Here is a 25,913-nt window from a genome sequence, read left to right as displayed (position 1 = left end):
CAGTAAAGAATGGCTGTGTGGTGCTATAGATCTCATGGCCCCTCACAGGTACAGTGAAGAATGGCTGTGTGTTGCCATAGATCTCATGGCCCCTCACAGATACAGTGAAGAATGGCTGTGTGTTGCTATAGATCTCATGGCCCCTCACAGATACAGTAAAGAATGGCTGTGTGTTGCTATAGATCTCATGACCCCTCACAGATACAGTAAAGAATGGCTGTGTGTTGCTGCAGGTCTCAAGCTGGGGGAGATGTGTCGGGGAGAGCTGAAAAGGAACTGTGGTCCGGAGGCCATCTGTGAAAGAAACGATCATTGTTGTGAGTCCTTGCCTGCTTACTTCATGACCCTCCGACTGACTGACTTACTGACTGACTGTCTAGTTGGCAGTTTGCCTGTCTGACTGACTGACTTGTTGACCGGTAAGCTGATTGCCAGACTAACTAACTGATGTATCTGCTGGCTTGCTTGCAAACGACTTATGACTGACTTAGGAATGACAAACTGGATTTCATGAATGACTTCCCTTGCCGGAATGACTGACTTGCTGGATGGCTGACTTGCTGGATGGCTGGCTTGCTGGATGGCTGGCTTCGTGAGGGAATAGCTGACTGACTGACTATGGTTCGCTTGCTAGTTTGCGGCATTGTTTAAATATTGCACAGGCTATGATGGCGTCACACGTGACGTCAAACTTGCTCAAAAATCTTGAATACAAACCCCGAATGAGAGGCGAGCCAAAGCAGTTACTTGTTACTCCCCCCAAAATGTTCCATTATGTGAAAGACAAATGCGTATACTTAGTAAATGTTCTTGTCATGGAATTGAGAAATAGTAGCGTGAATATGCGGATTTAAGGCAAAGTTCCCCTGCTTTGTTTTAAGTATGCTGCAAAAAAACATCATTTTGTTGCAAAATTCCTCGAAGAACGTAGTCGAATGGCATGTTGCCTGCTCTGCATATCAAGACACAATTGAAAGAAAAACACAATCAATTCTTGTGTGGTACAGTTATTTGCATGATAGATGTTCCAGATAAATAACGTTTTTAACAATCTACACTTACATTTTTTCAGCCAGTGTTGACTTCCAGCCCAGTGTTTCTTATGATAAGAAAATAGGGTCATGTCTTCAGACTAATGGTTTCTACATTTGTCCATCCAGCAATCGGAATGCACGGGGACTGCAGTGGTGAAAACCTCGCCTACTGCCAGGCAGGATTGTTCTGTGACTCGCTGGAGAAATGTCGTGAGTACACTCTACCTGTCTCCATGGCTGCTTTCTGTCCGGGCTTGTCTGCTAAACCAAGACCACAAATGTTTTACGTGTTTGGGTCCTTTAGCTTTGCCATAGATATTGGTTTAAATACTATGTTTTCAGATACATAGATACAAAACCATGAAGTGTATGATGTAATAAAGGAGTGCATCAAGATGAACTTATAAATGTCATAGATATTCACTTGCCTAGCATGTTTGTTTATTGTTTACGCCTTGCATTCATTGGCTTCATTTACATTTCCCTTCCATGCAATCGACGAAGATTGACCTTCTAGCTGTATTGTTGAACCAAGTCTGATCTTCTTTCATCAGCTATTGTACAATAGTTACATAGTATTCCATTTGAAACTATCAGGAATGCATCATCTTTCCTGAATGACGATGCAGTCGAAGCAGTAAGCCAAAGTTGGGAAACTATGTTTGCTCACTGTGCAAATACACACATATACTGTACCCTTCTCTTTCGATTCACGTTGACAACCATGTCTGTGTTGAACTGATTGCCATGTGTTTCTTGAACTGAGTGCCAAGTGTGTGTTGAACTGATTGCCATGTGTGTGTCGAACTGATTGTAAATTGTAATGTGTTTCTTGAACTGATTGCCATGTGTGTGTTGAAGTGACTGCCATGTGTTTCTTGAACTGATTGTCAGGTGTGTGTTGAACTGATTGCCATGTGTGTGTTGAACTGATTGCCATGTGTTTCTTGAACTGATTGCCATGTGTGTGTTGAAGTGACTGCCATGTGTTTCTTGAACTGATTGCCATGTGTGTGTTGAACTGATTGCTATGTGTGTGTTGAATAGATTGCCACGTGTGTGTTGAACTGATTGCCATGTGTGTGTGTTGAACTGATTGCCATGTGTGTGTTGAACTGATTGCCATGTGTGTTGAACTGATTGCCATGTGTGTGTTGAACTGATTGCCACGTGTGTGTGTTGAACTGATTGCCATGTGTGTGTTGAACTGATTGCCACGTGTGTGTTGAACTGATTGCCATGTGTGTGTGTGTTGAACTGATTGCCATGTGTGTGTTGAACTGATTGCCACGTGTGTGTTGAACTGATTGCCATGTGTGTGTTGAACTGATTGCCATGTGTGTGTTGAACTGATTGCCATGTGTGTGTTGAACTGATTGCCATGTGTGTGTTGAACTGATTGCCACGTGTGTGTTGAACTGATTGCCATGTGTGTGTTGAACTGATTGCCACGTGTGTGTTGAACTGATTGCCATGTGTGTGTTGAACTGATTGCCATGTGTGTGTTGAACTGATTGCCATGTGTGTGTTGAACTGATTGCCATGTGTGTGTTGAACTGATTGCCATGTGTGTGTTGAACTGATTGCCATGTGTGTGTTGAACTGATTGCCACGTGTGTGTGTTGAACTGATTGCTATGTGTGTGTAGAACTGATTGCCATGTGTGTGTTGAACTGATTGCCATGTGTGTGTAGAACTGATTGCTATGTGTGTGTTGAACTGATTGCCATGTGTGTGTTGAACTGATTGCCATGTGTGTGTTGAACTGATTGCCATGTGTGTGTTGAACTGATTGCCATGTGTGTGTAGAACTGATTGCTATGTGTGTGTTGAACTGATTGCCATGTGTGTGTTGAACTGATTGCCATGTGTGTGTTGAACTGATTGCCATGTGTGTGTTGAACTGATTGCCATGTGTGTGTTGAACTGATTGCCATGTGTGTGTAGAACTGATTGCTATGTGTGTGTTGAACTGATTGCCATGTGTGTGTTGAACTGATTGCCATGTGTGTGTTGAACTGATTGCCATGTGTGTGTTGAACTGATTGCCATGTGTGTGTTGAACTGATTGCCATGTGTGTGTTGAACTGATTGCCATGTGTGTGTTGAACTGATTGCCATGTGTGTGTTGAACTGATTGCCATGTGTGTGTTGAACTGATTGCCATGTGTGTGTTGAACTGATTGCCATGTGTGTGTTGAACTGATTGCCATGTGTGTGTTGAACTGATTGCCATGTGTGTGTTGAACTGATTGTCATGTGTGTGTTGAACTGATTGCCATGTGTGTGTTGAACTGATTGCCACGTGTGTGTGTAGAACTGATTGCTATGTGTGTGTTGAACTGATTGCTATGTGTGTGTTGAACTGATTGTCATGTGTGTGTTGAACTGATTGCCATGTGTGTGTTGAACTGATTGCCATGTGTGTGTTGAACTGATTGCCATGTGTGTGTTGAACTGATTGCCATGTGTGTGTGTTGAACTGATTGCCATGTGTGTTGAACTGATTGCCATGTGTGTGTTGAACTGATTGCCATGTGTGTGTTGAACTGATTGTCATGTGTGTGTTGAACTGATTGCCACATGTGTGTTGAACTGCTCAGGATTGGATGTCGGTCGCACGTGCAACGTGTCTTCAGTGTGTCCCGCTGGCGCTGCCTGTGTTGACAGCGTGTGCGAGTGTGTCGAGGGCACGGGCGTATTGGACCAGTTTCTATGTAGTGAGTTATTAGCACAAAATAAATGCACAACCATGTGAAGCACAGGCATACATAAACACACGTTAATTAGAGCAAACCTGTAGATACACACACACACACACACACACACACACACACACACACACACACACACACACACACACACACACACACACACACACATTAAAGATGCAGGACGCGTCTGAGTGGTATTGAATAAACGGTAGGCACACTTGTGCTTGAATATTTGCAACTGACTGTAAGTTTGGATTGTCGATATTCCGTTAAGAAACTTATCTTTGGTTTGTTACAATGAATGTTACGAAGCGCTCCGTAGAAGACCGCAAACCTCACAATTTGACAAATATTCTTAGAACTAATTTAAACTAATTTCTTTCCACGATAATATTTGACATCTACATGACCCTCGAATTCACAGTAATCACGATCCGGGGCTAAAGAATGTGTGCAACGTGCCAAAAGTGAGCCAATTACTATGTTTTACAATTACGAAATCAAATACGAAGTTTTTACGTAAACTTTCCGAGATGGAAAGAACTCTCGCTCTCGTCGAGACAACTCGACCTCCATTTTGGCTTTTTCCATAATGTCATGTGCAAGACTTGATCGGGTACTTCTCCCTCGCTTACTTTACCTATATCCATTTGACGCTAACCTATCAGGACATTGATTAAAGAATATAATTCGTTGCAAAATTGCAGTGTTCGATTCCTTGCGGGAAAGTCAATGAAACTTGATAATTGTCGTAATGGATAGATGCTTGAAGCGTGGCTGAAAGCCAAAGGTGCCGATGCCAGAAGGACATTTATTTTAACAAAGACAGCGTGACCTTTCAGAACCAGCAGAGGGCAGGGTGGGGTCAACATGTGGTGGGGTCAGTTCATGCACAGTGCCTGGGGCCGAGTGCGTGGATGAAGAATGCAGGTGTGACAAGGGAGTCGACACCACACAGGACTTCGGTTGTGGTAAGTGCCAGTACACCTTCATTTTCAAATAAAGAATTTCTAGTGGCCTGTCAATCAATGGCACTTTACTTAAACTGTCCGACTCATGAAAACAAGTTCCTAAGTTCATGTTCGTGTTTAGCTTCACATGCTAATTAAAAGTATTATCTTTGCTATTCAGTTCATTTCTGTACGCCAACTTTGTGTAGTTTTAATGCTGTGTCTGACTGAGGTTGGTGTTAACTACGTAAGGGTTCTAGGAGTTCTGGTTGTTTTTGTGTTGTTGTATTTCTCAATATAGAGCTTTGAAACTTCGTACTCGTGTTGGGTGTATTGACGCTCAGACATAACCATGGTCTGTCTGACCGTCCTCACATTTCAAAGTCACGAAGGGGTCATGTCTGGTGTAAATAAAACAAGTCGCGTAAGGCGAAATTACTACATTTAGTCAAGCTGTCGAACTCACAGAATGAAACTGAACGCACTGCATTTTTTCGACAAGCCGAAATGCAATACCAAAGTCCAGCCTTCGAAAGTTGAGGCAGCACTGTCACGCCCTCATTTGTTAAAAAAATTGATTGACATTCTGATCAAGCAATTTTCGACGAAGGCCGGAATTTGGTATTGCATTTCAGCTTGGAGGCATACACATTAATTAATGAGTTTGGTCATTAAATATCTGAAAATTTTAATTAACTTTATTATTTTTTATAAAACGATCCAAAAACAAGAGGCGAAGCCTTCAAGGCTCACGTAAGAAATCGACAAACAGTAACACAAACTCAATCACTCCGTCACACATACACACACACAGTAAGCATAGGTGACACGGTGCAAGAGTGCGAGACGGACACTAAATCTAGTGTCTGTCTGTAGCCTACTTACGGGGACACGACTGCCAGATGGCCAGATCGACACTGCGCTTTCGACCGCGCTTCCTCGCGCAGACACTGGAAACACGCTGTGCAGATTAACCTGTAGGAAATCTCCTTTGGCATCTTCTTTATCTATTTTTCTGGAGCTACGAAACCGAACAATGTAAAATCGTCTTCTCCGAATCGACGAACTGCAGCTCGGTGATAACTGTATCTATACCACAATCCTTCACGCGATCTGACTTAACCTTGACCCCTGACCTGGTCTACATACCACACACGACACAAACCAGTCAGCTGTTTTTATCCCCCCAAAACCCCCCACCACCCGTTTTCTTTGGATACACACTTTAACTACATACGTGCCGACGAAATGTTGATCATTGCTTCAATACTTTGAAGCTGTTGCTTGAATAATAACCAGGTAAAATTAGTATTTCGGTGTTCAGTCAAATGTTAAAGTTTCTACCACAGACATAGCCTACATACGCACGCACGCACGCACGCACGCACGCACAGACAGACAAAAGTTAGCATGGCATAGACTACACTTACGTGAGCCAATAATGTCATCTTACTCTTCATCATTTGCTGATTCCAAAAACAAATAAATATGTTATATTTCGACAAGCCAGTATAGCGCGGTATAGTAGTTTCTTTCAGTTAGAAATTCAGAAAATTAAACTACCATCCCTCGATTTCGCCAATGTGTCTTGACTTTGTTACTTTGAATCTGTTGCTCTCTCTGGGACAAGAAAGTGTACAATTTATTTCCTAAGATGTTTGAGAATAACTATTCTTCATAAGAACATTCTGCTGGGTTTTACATAGTTGGTTGCAGCTGGGTTACGGCGTTCAAAGGTCAACTTATGTGTGCTGTTCTTTCAATGCAAAATCCATGTTGAAGGGATTGAGACAGGAATTTTTACGTAGCCCCTCTACCTGTTTTTCTGGCCCACCCCTCCCTCCCCCCTTAGGTGAATTGCCTTAAACGTGGGCCATTATTTATGCTGTGTCACGAAGTCGTGCAAGTTGTGAACATAAGAAACTTTTCTTCGTACATTTTCAGCTGGAAAGTCAGCAGCATCCTTTTCTGCAAGTCGTGAGTATAGCCCTTTAAGCCTGTCTTACACTGTGCCGAATATCCTTACGAATATGAAAATGTTGTATTCGGCCAAAAAAAGAGACGAATGGACAGGAAAAAACAGAGAAAAATGCGAATGTCATACGAATGGTTGCGACTGCTTGCGAATGTCTACCAATCATTGCGAGTGTATAGGCTACGAATCCATATACGGATCTATTACAAACGTTGCGAGTGACCTTGCGAGTGCTTGCAAACATTTTACGAATAAAACGAGTATGCAATTCGCATTGTTCGTAATGTTGCTCTTACACTCTGGCGAATTGCCCTTGCGAATAGAATTCGCCAATAACTCGTAATGATCGGGACATGGTCGCAAGACATTCGTAAATGTTCTTAACCATTCGCCACCATTCGTCTCTGTTTGCGAACATTAGCAACATGCTCCTAATATTCGCAAGGAAGTCATATTCTGAATGTTTCGCAACGTACTCGTAAGTATTCGCAAACCATTCGTAATCATCGTAAAGGTATGCGAAGCGCTCGCAAGCATTCGTAAGGACTTTATTCGTGCACATTTTGCCAACATCTAGCGAATGGTTGCGAATTCATTACGAATTTCTCAGGAATGTTTTGACCATTTCTTCTGAAATTCATAAGAATGTTGCGAAAGCCTTACGAATGCTTGCGAGTAATTGCAATTGCTTGCGAATGTTTTAAAAACAGTAAGAATATCTTGCAAACGTCTTGCAACTAAACGGCGATTCAGATGCGTATGTATTCTCAATGATCGGAACACATTCGCAAGCACTCGCAACCATTTGTAAGACATTCGCAAGGATATTGGTAAGGCTTCCAATTTTCTATATTATTCATGTCTATGTGTCTATTTTTTTGCCGAATACAACATGTTCATATTCGCAAGGATATTCGGCACAATGTAAAGACAGGCATAACAAATGGTTGCGAATGGCTTGCTAGTGCCACGAATACATTGCCATGATTACAAATGTTTTGCGAGTACTAACGAGTACGTTGCGAAAAAAATAGCAATATGACTTCCTTGCGAATATTAGGAGCAAATTGCTATGTTCAAAACAAGAGACGAATTGTAAGGCGCATAGTGCTTTAGTTATGCACTGTAGAAATCTCCTTCATAAATAAAATAAGGAATAGTTAAGAACATTTACGAAAGTCTTGCGACCATGTCCCAATCATTGTGAATTATTGGAAAATGCTATTCGCAAGGGCAATTCGGCACAGTGTAAGAGTAGCTTTAGCAGTTGAGCATTAGAAATGTTGATTTGTTTATGCAGGACGTTAATTGAACTTTTTGGATGAGAGTTTGCAGTTGGACCGCTCATATTTGACTCTATCATTGCCTATCAGGGTCCGTGTTTGTTCACAAAGTTTGAACAACCGCCATCGAACTTCAAGGTCACTTACATAGTGGGATCGCATTTACGACCTTGGAACAATATTTTGGAAAATAATGCCAAAATGGTTTAGTGGGTGTTGGTTTTCTGAACACACTCACACACGCACGCACGCACACACACACAGAGTTGGCCAAAATGGTTGAGGCGAGGGTTGGTATTGTGCTGGTGCACACATACACTCTCAACCTCCACACACACACACACTTACAAGCAAACACAGAAATAGACATACACACGCATGTACACACACACACACACACATGATCAGCCGCGGGGCAATTCCGGACCAAGCATCATTTGGTAATATGGAGAAGATAAGCTACATGTCAATAACACGGGGGATGAGAAGAATCTTCTCGAATCGAAAGAAGAGGCACAGCCTCACTGTGGCACAGGCGCATGAATATACGTTCACTAGAAAAGTTAGCGCATTTCAAGAGTACGCTAAATATTTTAAGCGCATTGCCATTAGCCAATCAACTGTTTCACAACAGTCATGTGACACCAGTACTTACTGACAATTATTATTATTATTGTTGGTGTTTTTGGTGTTAATTGTTGGTATTATTGTTGTTGCTGTTGTTTAACTAATTGCAGTCGAGATGCGACCTGCTTTTGTGAGATGCGACGTATTCTTTTGGCTTTCAGGTACTAACAGCTTTAAAAACGCCTCGTTCCATCACTAACGAATAATTTATGTATTTTTCGTGTACCATTTGGCGAATACGAGTTGTATAATGGGTATTAGCACTTCTTGCGTGTTTTGACACCAGGGGTTTTGTTTAGCAATAATTACCAAAATAGATCTATCGGTTTGTTTAGATGTTTTATGACACTAAAAACCAGTTTCAGCGCCTAACTAGGATGTTTTGTGTTACAGCATCCTCACGAGGAATGGTCGTGGGTGGGAGTTTCGGCGCCTTGGTAATCTTGATGGCTGTTGTCGCCTTCTTCGTCTACAGACGTAAAAAGGCCTCGCTAGGTAGGTTGCAAACAGAACTGTGCCTGTGTGGGAGAGAGAGAGAGAGGGGGGGGGGGGCGAGATATACCACCGTTATATAATTCTTCTTTAAAAGGATTGCTTGACCTTGCATATTAATGAGAAAAATAGAGTCTGAGAAAACCAAGTTTTAAATGTTTCCCATGTGCTTTTTTTCAGATTGGAAACCGGAAATTACAGAAAGGTCAGAAGATCTAAATGCGAACGTTTGTTATTTGAAATCATGCCTCCGTGTGTGTGTGTGTGTGTGTGTGTGTGTGTGTGTGTGTGTGTGTGTGTGTGTGTGTGTGTAAACCAGTAATTTCAAAAACTCTCTGTAGCGAACGACGACGAAGAAGAAGAAAAACTCTCTGTGAGTCTTCTTATGTTCAAGTTTCCAGAAAGAAAAACCCTCTAGATTTTCAATGGTCGCGGTACCACAGTGTCACAAACGCATTCTGACACACGTCACATCACATAACACATAGATTCAGTCACATTACAGTTGCAGTCAACATTCAATATCGCATTAATAGGCACACGACAAAGAAACTTTTCTATAGTGTTTATACAGAACTTCCGCAAAATAATCAAAATTAATCAGTTCTCACAATTATCAGCTAACGTTGCATGTAAGCATTACTTTAAAAAAAAAGGGGTACAGATACCGTGCGTTTCCGAAATCCCCGTATGCAGTCGGCGTGGGTACTTAGTACTTGCATGTCTCACCACAGGCGGAAGGTATCGTCCACTGGACTACTACTATCACAGAAAGACTACAAGGTACGTCACTCACCTTCGAGTCTTCTGTGTTCTTGGAGTCGCTTCCTGGGGAAAAATATTGTTCAAGACGGTTTGCCTCTTCCTACAGTCTGTGTAAGGTCAAATAAATACAGTTGAATGATTGTTTGAACTGTATGTACCTTTAAATTTCAGCTTCCGTCCGCTGCAGGTTGTTATTAACCATCATTTGGACGAATCTTCGTTTGCGAGCCGCCAGGTTCCACCTTGCGTCAAATCATGCATCCGGCACCGAATATGCATACCAGCGCTCATTGGTGTAAAACATATGTAAATATTGTGCTGCAAAGGGAAGCTACCCACGGGAAAATAATCATCGAATATCCTGTTATTAACCAATGAGCGCTGGTATGAAATTATGAAAGAACAGGTACTTTTTTTTAAAGATGCATATGAAAAACAATCTGAATTTAACGAAGTGAGCGCACAGGAATTTGTACAAGATTTGAATATACCGTTTCCAGACCTGTTTACCAGTACGATTTGGGCGTATTATTTACGCCAAATTATTATCGGTACGCAAATACGCGACACACGCACAAAATACGCATGAGAAAAAGTCTAGAATACGTTTTCCGGTGTTGGTGTGCTGATTAAGGGATGGTACAACTGATACCGGTTTCGGTCGAAGGGAGATAACCATGACAGCGAGTCTTCATCTGTGGAAACCCTGTTCAGTTGTTGGCACGTGCGATCGTCTGGAAAATCGTGGCAAAATGAAGCGGAAAAATGTGCCAGTTTCGGATGACTGTACATGTACCAAATCTAAACAGCAGAAGCAGCAGATTTTCTTGGAGAAATATAAGAAAGAGCCAGGAATTGTGGAGTCTACTATGTGAAAAAGTCATGCACACTGCAAGTATTGTAAATCAGATTTCTCCGTTGCCCATGCTGGGAAATATGACATCGAACGACACTGCAGTTCCAAATCTCACCTGGACAAGGTTGCTGCAAAGAAATCCGCTGAAAGCTGCCAAGGAATTATGAAGTTCATTCCCGCAAAGCAAATCCTGCCAGAAGAAAAGGCTGTAGTCCGTGCTGAAGCAATGTTTTCTGGGATGATTGTAAAAATGAACTTGCCACTGTCAACCGCAGATGTTATTTCACGAACTTCATCTTTTCATTATCAATCTGTTTGGAAGACACTGGTTATAATGCTATAAACTGACAGGTAAATAAAATTGTTTTATCCCTGTTGTATTGGAAGGAGTTGAATTCTGAAGGTGTTCGTTCACAAGACTGACATGCTATTCTTACACAAACACGTTTGCACCCACGCGTACATTTTCCCAAGCCCATATGGCTTTGCTTGCAAAGTAAACCAACTTTTTGAAAAATACACTCAACTTTTTGGGAAAGTACTCTTGCCTCGGGTTTAGGGTAAACAGGTCTGCGTTTCTCTCCAATGACCAAAAAGGCAATCTAGATTCTGAGATTACCAAAGAGGAATTAACAGTTGCTCTAAAACTATTAAATAACGATTCAGCCCCAGGTCTAGATGGCCTCACTACCTGTTTTTATAAAGTATTTTGGCTGAAGATTAGGGATGTAGTTCATGCCTCCTTTATATCATCCTTTGCTAATGGCGAGTTATCGACCACTCAAAAACAAGCTGTCTTGACATTAATCCATAAAGGGAAAGAATTGCCCAGAGATGATCTCGGGAATTGGAGACCCATATCTCTGACTAACACAGATTACAAGATCCTCGCAAAATGTCTGGCAAGGAGACTTTCAACTGTAATTGGTAATATTATTCATGAAAATCAGTTTGGTTTTATGAAAGGTAGGAAAATTAGCACAATGATTAGACTTATTGATGACACCATAGATATTATGAATACAATGGATAAACCTGGAGTTTTATTGGCAGTTGATTTTCGACGCGCTTTTGATAGCATATCCAAAGACTTTATTTTGTTTGCTTTTGATAAGTTTGGTTTTGGAGACAATTTTAAGAAATGGGCTTCGGTTATCATGAATAACAGTCAAAGTTGTATTAATTATACAGGGTGGATATCTGAGCATTTCCCTGTGGAATCAGGCATCCGTCAAGGATGCCCATTCTCGCCGATGGCATTTATTATAGCCCTTGAATTGTTAGCAATTAAGATTCGTTCAGATGAAGATGTTGAGGGTATCCGGCTACCCATGTCACCTTTTGAGGTATCACCAATGAGGGTCCTAAAACTGCTCTTATATGCCGATGATGTCACCCTTTTTTTTACATGATCAAAGAGATCTGGAAAGAGCTTTACATATTTTAAACATGTTTAAAGCTGTTTCCAATTTAGAAGTGAATGTAAATAAAACTGAAGCCATGTGGATTGGGTCAAACAAATACTGTACTGACCAATATTTTGGTCTTAAATGGAAACGGAAAGTAAAAATCGTTGGAATTGTTTTTTCAAACAATATACCTGCGTCATCAATTGAAGACAACTGGTCTAAGAAAATTCAACGTATGCAACAAATAATTTTTAATTGGTCCAAAAGAAACTTAAGTATACAAGGTAAAATTTGCATTGTTAAAACCTTTCTTATATCTCAGTTCGTTTATATTTTCCAGTCTCTAGCAGTGCCTTATCATGTTTTACATCAAATTAATTCCATTTTGTTCAGGTTTATTTGGAAGAAAAAATATTCAAATACAAATGCGTTTGAAAAAGTAAAACGAACAATTATGTGTAAATTAAAAGATGATGGTGGATTAAATATGATAAATGTTGTGGATATGCACAACTCATTTATGATGTCGTGGGCTATTGGTCTGCAGAACTCTACAGACAATTACTGGTCTGTCACTCCTAGATATGTTTTTTCAAGTTTGGGTAATGGTTTGTCCTGTTTTGACTCTAATGCATCCTCCAAGAAGCTGGTTGGCGTTGTTAACTGCAGATCGGTCTTTTGGAGACAAGTATTGTTAACCTGGCTAGACAACAAACACATTTTGTATGAAAAGTATGATGCCACACCTGTTCCATTGATGAATCAATGTATATGGAACAACATGAATATACAATATAAACATAAATGCCTCTTTTTCAAAGATTTTATTAAATGTCATATTTATCATGTAAAGGATGTCATGAATGAAATCGGTGACATGATTTCATTTGAAGAATTATGTCAAAAGGTTGCTTATAAACCAGCCAGACAATTTGAGTATAATGCGTTATGTACAGCACTTAAAACAAAACTGATTAACGCATTGCCATACCGATATGTTCTGTTGCAGGGTTTGACTCGTATTGGTAATATTACACCAAGGGAAATAAGAACTGTTTTGGTTAATTTCGAGGTACAAACTCCGAGCGCCTGTTCTTTTTGGCAAAGAAAGCATAATGTTGTTCTGGAATCAAGACACTGGCTGTTAGCTGTTAATTGTACAAAAGAAGAACGACTGCGTCTGCTTCATTGGAAAATTTTACACAGAATTTACCCAACGAATATTTTACTAAACAAGATGGGTATATGTCAAACTAATAATTGTGAAGTTTGTAATGAACTGGATACACTTGAGCACTTCTTTTTATATTTAGTCAAGTTTTGACTAAATATTTTAACATCGAGGGGGAATCGAAACGAGGGTCGTGGTGTATGTGTGTCTGTCTGTGCGTGTGTGTGTGTGTGTGTGTGTAGAGCGATTCAGACTAAACTACTGGACCGATCTTTATGAAATTTGACATGAGAGTTCCTGGGTATGAAATCCCCAGACGTTTTTTTCATTTTTTTGATAAATGTCTTTGATGACGTCATATCCGGCTTTTCGTGAAAGTTGAGGCGGCACTGTCACGCCCTTATTTTTCAACCAAATTGGTTGAAATTTTGGTCAAGTAATCTTTGACAAAGCCCGGACTTCGGTATTGCATTTCAGCTTGGTGGCTTAAAAATTAATTAATGACTTTGGTCATTAAAAATCTGAAAATTGTAAAAAAAAATAAAAATTTATAAAACGATCCAAATTTACGTTTATCTTATTCTCCATCATTTGCTGATTCCAAAAACATATCAATATGTTATATTGGGATTAAAAACAAGCTCTGAAAATTAAATATATAAAAATTATTATCAAAATTAAATTGTCCAAATCAATTTAAAAACACTTTCATCTTATTCCTTGTCGGTTCCTGATTCCAAAAACATATAGATATGATATGTTTGGATTAAAAACACGCTCAGAAAGTTAAAACAAAGAGAGGTACAGAAAAGCGTGCTATCCTTCTTAGCGCAACTACTACCCCGCTCTTCTTGTCAATTTCACTGCCTTTGCCATGAGCGGTGGACTGACGATGCTACGAGTATACGGTCTTGCTGAAAAATGGCATTGCGTTCAGTTTCATTCTGTGAGTTCGACAGCTACTTGACTAAATATTGTATTTTCGCCTTACGCGACTTGTTTCATTGTCAAGAGGTGAGGAACGTCTGGAAACTATGTAAAGACTTTATTTTTAAGCAAATTTATTATAATATAACTTTGAATGAAACAGATATATTATTTGGTTTTTGGAATGAAAATTTAAAAAACGATCAAATTTACTTTATAAATTATTGTATTTTGATAACAAAAATGACCATAGGAAAATTTAAGTATGGGAAGAAGTTAGACTTACGTATTTTATTGGAATTAGAGTTAAACATTAGACAGAAGTTTATGTTTTGTATAATATAAAGTTGACTATGTTATACAGAAAAAGACCAAGGAAGAAGGATGCTCCCCGCCTTAAAAAAAAATAAAATAAAAAAATAAAAAATAAATTTTTTTTTTTTTTAAATTAAAAAATTCGGGCAAAAAATATGGGTTGAAGCATCCTGCATGCAACTGAGGTCAATTAAAAAAAAAAAAAAAAAAAAAAAAAAAAAAAAACAATGAGCGCTGGTATGCATATTCGGTGCCGGATGCATGATTTGATGCAAGGTGGAACCTGGCGGCTCGCAAACGAAGATTCGTCCAAATGATGGTTAATAACAACCTGCAGCGGACGGAAGCTGAAAATTAAAGGTACATACAGTTCAAACAATCATTCAACTGTATTTATTTGACCTTACACAGACTGTAGGAAGAGGCAAACCGTCTTGAACAATATTTTTCCCCGGGAAGCGACTCCAAGAACACAGAAGACTCGAAGGTGAGTGACGTACCTTGTAGTCTTTCTGTGATAGTAGTAGTCCAGTGGACGATACCTTCGCCTGTGGTCTCACTCAGTCTACACTAGGTGTCTTGTCGGCCGGTCGTTCTGGCTTCAGCATCCAACTCCCGTGGCACCTCAGTCTGCTGAGCCCGGCATCGGAACTGTTCAAAGACGCTGATTAAAACTCATGTTCATCCATGTCACTGACGTAAAGTATCTTACCACCACCCATAAGTACTATACAGCCACGTTTAACAAAGTCATTCTGTTTCCGTTACTCAAGTTTTTCTCCACATTACTGACATCAATAATCATGCTGTTACACTCTTCTTAAATACCAACAACGATTCTAAACGAAAATTCAACACATTACAGTGACAAAACCTTACATCCAAAAATATGTCGTACAAAAACCAAGCAGGTAAATGATCATAACCCTAATGGAGCACGTTACAATCAGGCAAAAAGTAACAGCCTGTTTACACAGGAACATTATCCAACATAATTATCCAGTTGGCATAGCCGGTCAGTGAGCAGATCGACGTGTGTACTGCTGCTCGGTTGTTAAAATAATAACGCTACGATGTGAGTTTCCAAAATCGCTATTTGCAGTGGACACCATAATCTCATAAAACACGAGTTTCTTTACATTCACGTGCTCACTGAATAAACGGATACCACTGCTTCTGGGAATCGCATTGGGCGTGTGCGTGCAGTCTGTTACACACTGCTGATGGCTAATCACTTTTAACGTATCAAAACCTCCTTCCTCCCCTTCCGCTGCCAAGATGACTTGTTAAAAAAGAATTTATCTTATGCTGACGGATCTTTCTAAACTCACACATTCTATACTACCCGTCATAAAAATCGAGGCAAATACGTGTAAGTGCAGATGTTCGTGATGAAACCACTGATTGTAAAACCAGTTATATGACTGGAAAGGCTGTCCTTTCCCCTCCCATGTTCAGCAAACAGATTGACTTTACACAAGTTAGTGTGTTTTTACAGTGAAACCTACAACACAAACACCCCCTGAAATCAAAAGTAGTACGTACCACAAAGCTCCGAAAGGTTGAAGGCAATGCGTTGAGGAGTTACTAAATTGTAAATTTGTCTCATTACCCGCTAAAACGGCTTCATAAGTAACCTTTTTTTGCTTCTGTGACAAATGACTCCATCCTCCTTCAGCATTCCATAACGTTATCGTAAGACAAGATAGGTGAATAAAACTGACTGTTTTGGATATAAATGTGATTGTTATTTCCAATGACTTGCAAGCTTTCTTCTGTTTTAGCTGATCTGCTTTTATGTCAAATTTAACGCGCGAACCTTGCTTTTGTAGAATCGATTTTGTGTGGTATCTATCAGTGTTGTAGATTCTACTGTATAGACACTACACGCCGTATAAACGGTTGCACCGACTGAAAGCCGCGGGATCGGTTGCATCGACTAAAAGCCGCGGGATCAGGACACGCGAGGTGAGTTTCTCCACAAAATTACAAATCTCTTCTCTTAATTAGTAGATTATCACATAACTTTTGTTTACACTTTGAACTTAGGTGTTGTAGCATCACATCATCCATTTTTTTCATTGATTGCATTTACGTGGGAATGTTGAACTGTGATTATTTACACTTGTTCAAGCGCATTTTTGTAAATTTTGACTTTCAACCTTCACCACTAAAAATCAAGCTTTCGGACAAAGCTACAGACAATTAAAATGTAATCAATGATTATTTATTGACCATTGGGTTAAATTTTATTAGCTAATGTTACATAGTTACTTCATATTTTACGGATATGCAAGGACACTAAACAGTTTGACGGTTGCACACCACGGAAAATCCTTGTACAGACCGGTTGTGCGCCACGGTAGTCATCGGTTGTGCGCCGTGGAAGTAATTGAAAGTTGAAAAGGTTTACTTTAAGGCTGAAAAATCGCTTCTGAACATTGTACAACAAACATCATGCCATGTAATGGTGTACAGAGGCCAGCAAAAGTATCGCACCAAATGGGAAGAACGGAAATGACTAAAATTGCTTTGAACGAATCGGGAAATTACCTCACATTTTAACGGTCCTAATTAGATATGTAAGAACTCTTCATTTGCTAACAGATTTGGTATCACAAGAAAGAGGGGACTTTCGTCTTTACTATGTTAAAAATTCATGATTGTAGTATACTTGATTGTATTAAAAAGACCGTTTGAAAAGTGTCTAAATTGTCAGACCTTTCCTCTCTTGCTATGTGGTGCAATACTTTTGCCGGCCACTGTACAGGTGGTTTGACCCGGATAGTGTACAGTCTCAATAGTTTCATGGAGACACGCACTTTTTTTTAGGATGGTACTCGCACTCTGATATTTCTAATTTTCTATGGCAGATGGAGTCCGGCCTCTGAAATCACCTGTCCACTGCATAAACCATGGATGCGAATCAGCCCTGCTTCATGTGCTGGTATTGTTCTGAAAAATGTGAAGAATTCATCACCGCTATCGATCATGCTTTGTCATTACACCCCACTGAAAATGTGAAGCTTCGCATTCTTCGGCTTCACGATAAAGCCGGGGCATTCAGATATTGTTCAAAAGACTTCGAAGTAATTCCAAAGACAGTAGCAGAGGGGTACCACATTGTTGGCCATAAGAATGAAACTATCACAATAGAATGCAAAGCCGACGAATGCAAAACTGGCGAATGCAAAGCGGACGAGAACAAAACGGACGAACCAGCATCAAATTCGGACAGTGATGAATCAACTGGGGTTTCTCGTCATGGGTATGCATGTGCTGACTCAGCAGTCGGGCACAAGCAAAACTCTTGCCGCATTTGCTGCAGACAAGAAGTCTTGGTTTTGTCTTACAATTGTGGGGTGTGAGGTTCCGTTTGCTTTGGAAATACTTGTTGCATTTTTTGCATTTGTGTGGCTTTATTCCTTGATGACCAATATAGTGGCTGTGAAATTCAGTAATGTTCATGAAAATCACATACCCCGCACGTGTATCTTGATCCCGTTTGAAAGCCGTGTTCTTGTCTCCTGTGTTCTGTTAGACCAGAAGCATATTTGTAAGTTTTGCCACACTCTTGACACAGATGACGCTTGCCTAAACTCCCAGACGGCTTTGATGGTGTTGATGTCCTTGTGGGTGGACCTATGGTCTGAGCTTGCCCTTGTGAAAGAACAGCGTCCACAGCTTCCACCATCTCTTCGCTAACATCAAGATAGCTATCCGTCGTGATACCAGAGATCTCCATTCTGCAACCTCTCTGCCGGGATCGGTGGGGGGTGGTAGCCCGCTATCGTGGGGGTTGGGGGTTGCAGAGAAGCAAAATTTGGAGTTATCGGATCGTACAAAAACGCACAGAACATCGGCAATAAAGGTGGTGGGGGACTATAGCAACATAACAAAACAAGAGCTGAGACATTCACCAAATATAACTTGATATTACTGGCAAATTTAGAAGGACAATGTCCCATGGTGCACAACCGCTGGCAATCAAATATTGTCGCGACGTGCAACCATGCTCTTCCGTGGTGTGCAACCGTCAAACGTTTGGTGTCTTTACATATCCGTAAAATATGAAGTAACCATGTAACATTAGCTAATAAAATTTAACCCAATGGTCAATAAATAATCATTGATTACATCTTAATTGTCTGTAGGTTTGTCCGAAAGCTTGATTTTTGGTGGTGAAGGTTGAAAGTCAAAATTTACAAAAATGCGCTTTAACAAGTGTAAATAATCACAGTTCAACATTCACACGTAAATGCAATTAATGAAAAAAATGGATGATGTGATGCTACAATACCTAAGTTCAAAGTGTAAACAAAAGTTATATGATAATCTACTAATTAAGAGAAGAGATTTGTAATTTTGTGGAGAAACTCACCTCGCTTGTCCTGATCCCGCGGCTTTTAGTCGATGCAACCGGTCCCGCGGCTTTCAGTCGGTGCAACCGTTTATACGGCGTGCACTACCTCATATTGAATCAAACTGTTTGCTGAACATGGTTGGGGAATGGATGAATTGTCCAGTCATATAACTGGATTAACAATAAACGGCCTCATCACAAAGATCTGCATTCAAACGAATCTGCCTAGATTTTTTATGACGGTTAGTATACAAAGATGTATATTGAAACCTGAAATGTCAGCAACTATCTGTAAGTCTTTGAACAGTCAATACACGATTCTTTACTACCATCCCATGCAATATACAGTCATCAGCACATTTAGATTATACCAGGCCCCGCTTATCGAATATCAATCTTGTAATCAATGGTTTATTACGTAACAAAATAGAGAATACAAGCTGGCTTGATGTCTGATACCAGGTTACGCGAATTGTATATCTTTGAAATACTGAAATGTGACCGAAAACTGGTGTAAAATGCTCGTGTTACAGGAGACTGTCCCTGGCGGAACTTAACAAACTATCTTCCAGCATCGAGAACGACCCCACGCAACAAGCCGACTCCACCTCCCAACTCGGGATGACGTCACCGACCGACACCATGTCAGAGTTTGCCACTGATTCCGCGATGGAAAGCACCTCAATGGTCGGCTCGGTGATGACCTCTGGGGTCACTAGTTCAGAAATACAGTCCGGGATGGACACTACCTCAATTGCCGAGTCGGAAATATAGAGTACTGCATAAGATGCAGCTATTTTACTAACTAAAAGAAAAATGAAAGGTTCTATTGCTTCCAAGGGAATCGCAAAAGCATTACTCCGTATTTGTGCAAAGAACCAGTTGCAGCATGTTCTAAGTTTAAATCAACACCTCATCGACACTGCTTTCATGTCGTCCTAAATCACCATTGTGTCCGCTCTCTGCAGTGCCTGGTGGGCCAGCCATACTACTCTCTCTCTCTCTCTCTCTCTCTCTCTCTCTCTCTCTCTCTCTCTCTCTCTCTCTCTCTCTCTCTCTCTCTCTCTCTCTCTCTCTCTCTCTTATCCACACACACACACACACACACACACACACACACACACACGTTTTAGACACATGAGCAGCGTTTTGTTTGTTATTGTTTAAGTAAGTTAGATCAAGTTTGTGTTTCATTTGAACAAATAAAAAGAACCCATTGAAATTCACAATTAGTTGGGTCAGTATGACAGATTCCGATTTTAAATTCGTTGAAAAACGCGTGTGTATGAAGATCTATCTCTTTGGACACTCAATGTCATTCCTTTTTTTGTTCAGTACTTGTTTTGTACAGTACGTTTTAAACTACCTCATATTTGTGCGTGTAGTGTTTTTGTTCAATATTCGTGTTTTTGTACAGCTTTATCGTTCACCACCACGAGAAGGTTGGTGCCCATCGTGATTTAAAAAAGGCCGTATACTATTTAATTGCGCAAGAAAGCTACATTACGGCGACGTGTATGACGGATTTGTTTATGACGGGCGCTTGACTTTCACCTTATAACAGCGCAAGGAATCGAAGGCCCTGCTTTTAGTTTTTTCGTAGCATTCACGCCGTATATTCGGCAATACCGAGAGCGCATCTCCGGACCGCAGAAGTAAAACGTTACCGCCAACATCACGGTTAACGAACTAAACTTAGCCAAAAAAATATTGCAACAATTTTCGCACGTTCAGAAAAGCGTTAAACCACAATACATTTTAATTGAACTTCATATGCTGGAAAAGGTCATTATGTCTACTGTTCAAATCATTTGTTCGATCGGTGGTACTTTATATAGGCATCCCGTGGCAGCCTGTCAAACAAGGTCACACCTAAAATCGACCTGACAAAAACCAATGCCCCGTATTTTAAAATCTGCAAAAAATCAGAATGTGCAGTTACCAAGCACTTCTGACTACCATTAGAAAGGCCATTCAATTTCCTGTTCAGAGCATTTTGTTTCATACACCTTACATCTTTAGTATTTGTGTAGCCTTTTGTCAAAGGCAGTACCGTAACGGTAGTAGGTGTCAACCGTTTCAGAGGCCAAAAAAGCCACGTTTTGCGGCCATTTTTGAGGGGGTCCTCCACTGAGAGAGCCATATCTGCTCAAGTTCTCAATGAATTGCTTTGAGAATTTCAGAAGTTATGACCAATAGGCTGACCAGAATGTGTGTGGAATTGTGTGAACGTGTATACTAAGCGTGTTGTATTACGTAACTTTTCCGAAAGATCTAAACAAATATTTCTATTAATTCAGGGTTTAAGGACAACAAATCGTGACTTTGCATGCTAATCAAAAAACAAGAGGCGAAGCCTTCAAGGCTCTCCCTTTACCAAAATGGCGAGCAAAAGCCAGCCACGCACTGTGCTTACCCTGAAGCGGAAAATTGATCTGTAACAATTTTTCATTTAACCCTTATTTCTAAGTGGCCCTTCTCTCTCTCTCTCTCTCTCTCTCTCTCTCTCTCTCTCTCTCTCTCTCTCTCTCTCTCTCTCTCTCTCTCTCTCTCTAACTCTCTAACTCTCTAACTCTCTCTCTCTCTCTAAAACACACACACACACGCACGCACGCACGCACGCACGCACACACACACACACACCGGCTGTTGAACTGCCAGGACGGGGGTAGGTTAACACAGGACATTTGCAAGCCTGACAAAGACGACAGAACAAACGTCACAAAACGAAATCAATAGTGGTTCCAAAATCACCTTATTACTGCCTTGAGGCTAGTTTACCAAATGTGCCGCCGCATGTAGCAATACAAGCTTTGAAGATATCACTACAACTACAAGCGATTGGCCGGATGTAGTAATAAAACCTACAAAAATAGAACTATAACCGGACGTCCGGATGTAGTGATAAAACCTACAAAAATATCACTATAACCGGACGTCCGGATGTAGTGATAAAACCTACAAAAATATCACTATAACCGGACGTCCTGGTGTAATGATAGTCTGGATGTAGTGATAAAAAAATTGGTCCCGAGGGCTATCACTACATCCGGACTTCACTGTATATGGGCGTCACGATGGTCACACTCAGACAGGTTCACATGAGGTTATTTGCCCTGGTCCTCGCACTCCGAAGTCTCTGATATTGTTCAGTGACACATTGTCCTGCTGGCAACCAGCTCCACGTGCTTGGGCATGAACGGTCACCAAGAAGACCATTATCTCTCATATACTGGCTGTGTGAAAGCTATTAAGGTCAATGACAGAAAAACCGTGTACTTCCTCACTGCAGCCCTGGGAATTTGTTTAATCCTGTCCCACTCAATTATCGGAATGTTCCTGTACACTATGTCTTTGTATCAGAGAGTTGTAATGTTCATTTGTAAGGACGTGCTTTCCTGAAACAAATGAAGAGTTGGATTACAACGCTGCAGTGTTCTCTGCCCTGGATTGTAGCTTGCCCGTCGTAAATCAGCAGTAGATCTGCGGGTGCTGTGTTCATTTGGAAATCTACCATCAGCTTATCTGTCTTTTGCACTGCAGACACTAAGCAATCGGTACCTGCCATGTGGTCACTTTTTCCACTGCTGTCCTCAGTCATATACTTTTCATCAAGACTTGTCACCATGCCGAGTGGATCTAAATTCAGAAGTCGTCATGTGGCTGAGGCATATCTGACATAGCGTCGATCTTGTTGTAGCTTATCCTCCGTTCTGAAACAAAAGGCAAAATACGATTAGTTGTGATGACTACAACCTACACAAATAAAAACAGTGTTTTGATACTGAATAGTCGGGTTATACAAGCTACTTTACCTATGCAGCATGCATGGGAATCCTACATTGTGCGAAACATGTCAACTGACTGCAGCAGCCTGGTTCTTAGAATAATTCTGACGGTCAACACAGTCAACACACTATTCACAGTCCATTTTAAGGAGCAACTGAGGTACTCTCCAGTGGTGGATTTAGGAGGGGGGCGGGGAAGGGGGCCCGGACCCCCCTATAGGGAAAGAGAGAGAGATTCAAGGGAGGGGGGGTCATGCACCCGACCCACCCTGGCATTTTCGGGCGCTTTGCACCCTCAATTCAGGCGCTTCGCGCCTTCAAGTTCGTGAAAAACAGTTTGGGTGTGCCCCCCTTTCCTGGATCCACCCTTGCTATCTGATGGTCTTGTTTGAATGATAACGATCAACTCAGAAGGAAGAAATCAACAGAGGAAAAAATAAACCATTAACATTAACCGCTGAAAAATACAGAATCACATGTGCCATTATATGTAGAACAAAATTCCACAGCAAGCTTTCTTTGGACGACTGTCGTCTCAAAACTCGCATTCTACCTGCTGTCCAACAGAAGCTAATCTTACGTTGTGCTGCCTTGAAAAAAAAATGCCAACAAAACCAAGGAAGCTGTTGCAAGGTGAGTTTACCAAACGTTACGGACATTAACGAATCGTGATAAGCTTAGTGCGTAAACAGCAAATAGTACAATCAAAGAGAGGAGTCTGGAATGAAACGCGATACAGATCTAGGTAGATCTAGCATTCACAAATTGTCTGTAGAAAGGCACCATGACAGAGCATGTTTTGAAACTGAGGCAAAATCGTAATAATTTTGACTTTGAGAACAGATTCATCCCGTTTCCTTATATCTGCATGTTCAAGTAAATAATTGACAGTTTTATACGGGCATGCAGAGTAAACTTGAGACTCTATACTGCAACAAGGGCGGATCAATTCACTTTGGAGGGGGGGTTACAAAATGACTGCGAAGATACAAGTTGAAGGCGCCTAAGCCTCTAGGGGGGTCCGGGGGCATGCCCCCCCGGAAATTTTTTTTATCCAAAGAAGCAAAATAGAGCTATCTGGTGCATCCTGAGCCAATAAATTACCTCTGAAACTTCTTACCAAAATGCCATTCAGGAAGTTCTTTTGTTGATGTATGTTTTTTGTTGATGTATGTTTGAACTTTTTTTTGGTGGGGGGGGGTTACGTAACCCGTGTAACCCCCCCCCCCAGATCCGCCCTTGCACAGTAAGCATTGGTGACACTGTGCAAGAAAGCGAGACACTAGATCTAGATATGTCTGTCTGCATGTAGCCTACTTACAGGGACACGACTAAGAGTAATACCTAATATTCTGGACTCGCAACGAAATATACAAACAAATGACAATGAACAACGTTTCGACCTAAGGCCAAAAAAAAAAATTGTCTGTTTAGGGTAACCCGACCGACCCTATCGATTTGGCGCCGACCCAAAAACTTTTTTTTGATTTAAAAAAAAAAAAAAAAAAAAAAGAGGTAAAAATGCTAAAAAGAGACATTTGGCGTTTCTTTCTCTCCCTTTCTCTCTGTTTTATTTATACGTTAGTTTTGAAACATGTATTCATCAAATATAAGAAGTGAATGTTCAGCCAACATAGCATTTACACAACAAAAAAAAACAAAAAACAAAAACAAAAAAATACCTACCTACCGACCCTACTTTTTTTGGTCATGTTACCCTAAACAGACAAAAAAAATTTTTTTGGCCTAATGGTCTTCAACAGGTTAAAAAAAAAATGAAAACAAGAGGCGAAGCCTTCAAGGCTCACGTAAGAAATCGACAAACATCACTCCGTCACACATACCACACACACACACACACAGTAAGCATAGGTGAAACTGTGCAAGAAAGCGAGACCCTGGATCATTCTGCCAATTAGTCTCGGCCCGCTCACAATAACAATGACCGAGACTTTCAGTAATTCCTTTGCGTGACGTCTAACCCTCTTACGTCATTATGTGACGTCTTCATGTTAAAGTTTCTATCACACACGCACGCACGCACGCACGCACAGACAGACAAAGTTTATCATCGCATAGGCTACACTTACGTGAGCCAACAACAATACAAATATCAAAACGACTTATCAGAGAAGATGATGTCCTCCAAGCGCAAAAGAAGGGGGAAGGGAGATAAATCAAAAAGAAAAACAAGTCGCGTAAGGCGAAAATACAACATTTAGTCAAGTAGCTGTCGAACTCACAGAATGAAACTGAACGCAATGCAATGTTTCAGCAAGACCGTAGCATCGTCAGTCCACCGCTCATGGCGAAGGCAGTGAAATTGACAAGAAGAGCGGGGTAGTAGTTGCGCTGAGAAGGATAGCACGCTTTTCTGTACCTCTCTTCGTTTTAACTTTCTGAGCGTGTTTTGAATCCAAACATATCATATCTATATGTTTTTGGAATCAGGAACCGACAAGGAATAAGATGAAAGTGTTTTTAAATTGATTTCGAAAAAAAAAATTTGATAATAATTTTTATATATTTAATTTTCAGAGCTTGTTTTTAATCCAAATATAACATATGTATATGTTTTTGGAATCAGGAAATGATGGAGAATAAGATGAACGTAAATTTGGATAGTTTTATTAAAAAATTTTTAATGACCAAAGTCATTAATTAAATTTTAAGCCACCAAGCTGAAATGCAATACCGAAGTCCGGGCTTCGTCGAACATTACTTGACCAAAATTTCAACCAATTTGGTTAAAAAATGAGGGCGTGACAGTGCCGCCTCAACTTTCACGAAAAGCCGGATATGACGTCATCAAAGACATTTATCAAAAAAATGAAAAAAACTTATGGGGATATCATACCCAGGAACTCTCATGTCAAATTTCATAAAGATCGGTCCAGTAGTTTGGTCTGAATCGCTCTACACGCACGCACACACACACACACACACATACACCACGACCCTCGTCTCGATTCCCCCCTCGATGTTAAAACATTTAGTCATAACTTGACTAAATGTAATGAGCAATGAAAAATGAAACCAAAACGAAACAAATCAGAATAATAACGCTTGAAGGGCCTGAAGTTGAAAGAGAGAGAGAGAGAGAGAGAGAGAGAGAGAAAGAGAGAGAGTGTCAACAATACCTGCGACACGACTGCCAACTAGTATCGGCCCGCTCAAAGTAACAATGACCGAGACTTTCAGTAATTCCTTCGCGTGACGTCTAACCCTCTTACGCCATAATGTG

At 40.6% G+C, this 25,913-nt stretch overlaps 1 protein-coding gene and 1 long non-coding RNA gene across 4 annotated transcripts in view; both read left to right on the top strand.

Annotated features, from left to right (window-relative positions):
• LOC138970596 (uncharacterized) overlaps positions 1-20,110 on the top strand; it is a 117,679-nt gene extending 97,569 nt beyond the window's left edge. For all 3 annotated transcript variants that reach the window (XM_070343062.1, XM_070343063.1, XM_070343060.1), the window contains 8 exons: positions 234-317; positions 1,161-1,244; positions 3,638-3,754; positions 4,591-4,719; positions 6,643-6,675; positions 8,977-9,078; positions 9,256-9,280; positions 19,415-20,110. In XM_070343062.1, coding sequence (XP_070199163.1) covers positions 234-317; positions 1,161-1,244; positions 3,638-3,754; positions 4,591-4,719; positions 6,643-6,675; positions 8,977-9,078; positions 9,256-9,280; positions 19,415-19,655 — 815 coding nt within the window. In that variant the 3' untranslated portion in view covers positions 19,656-20,110. The remainder of the gene's footprint in view (positions 1-233; positions 318-1,160; positions 1,245-3,637; positions 3,755-4,590; positions 4,720-6,642; positions 6,676-8,976; positions 9,079-9,255; positions 9,281-19,414) is intronic.
• On the top strand, positions 16,401-18,976 carry LOC138970287 (uncharacterized). Its single transcript, XR_011456870.1, has 3 exons — positions 16,401-16,486; positions 17,392-17,465; positions 18,102-18,976. It is a non-coding gene; the product is annotated as an uncharacterized lncRNA (long non-coding RNA).
• Positions 20,111-25,913: the final 5,803 nt, after the last annotated feature.

The sequence above is a fragment of the Littorina saxatilis genome, linkage group LG7 (assembly GCF_037325665.1).
Source record: "Littorina saxatilis isolate snail1 linkage group LG7, US_GU_Lsax_2.0, whole genome shotgun sequence".
In the NCBI taxonomy this organism is placed as follows: domain Eukaryota; kingdom Metazoa; phylum Mollusca; class Gastropoda; order Littorinimorpha; family Littorinidae; genus Littorina; species Littorina saxatilis.
Note: the sequence above shows the minus strand (reverse complement) of the source record. Positions and strands in the feature narration are given on the sequence as shown.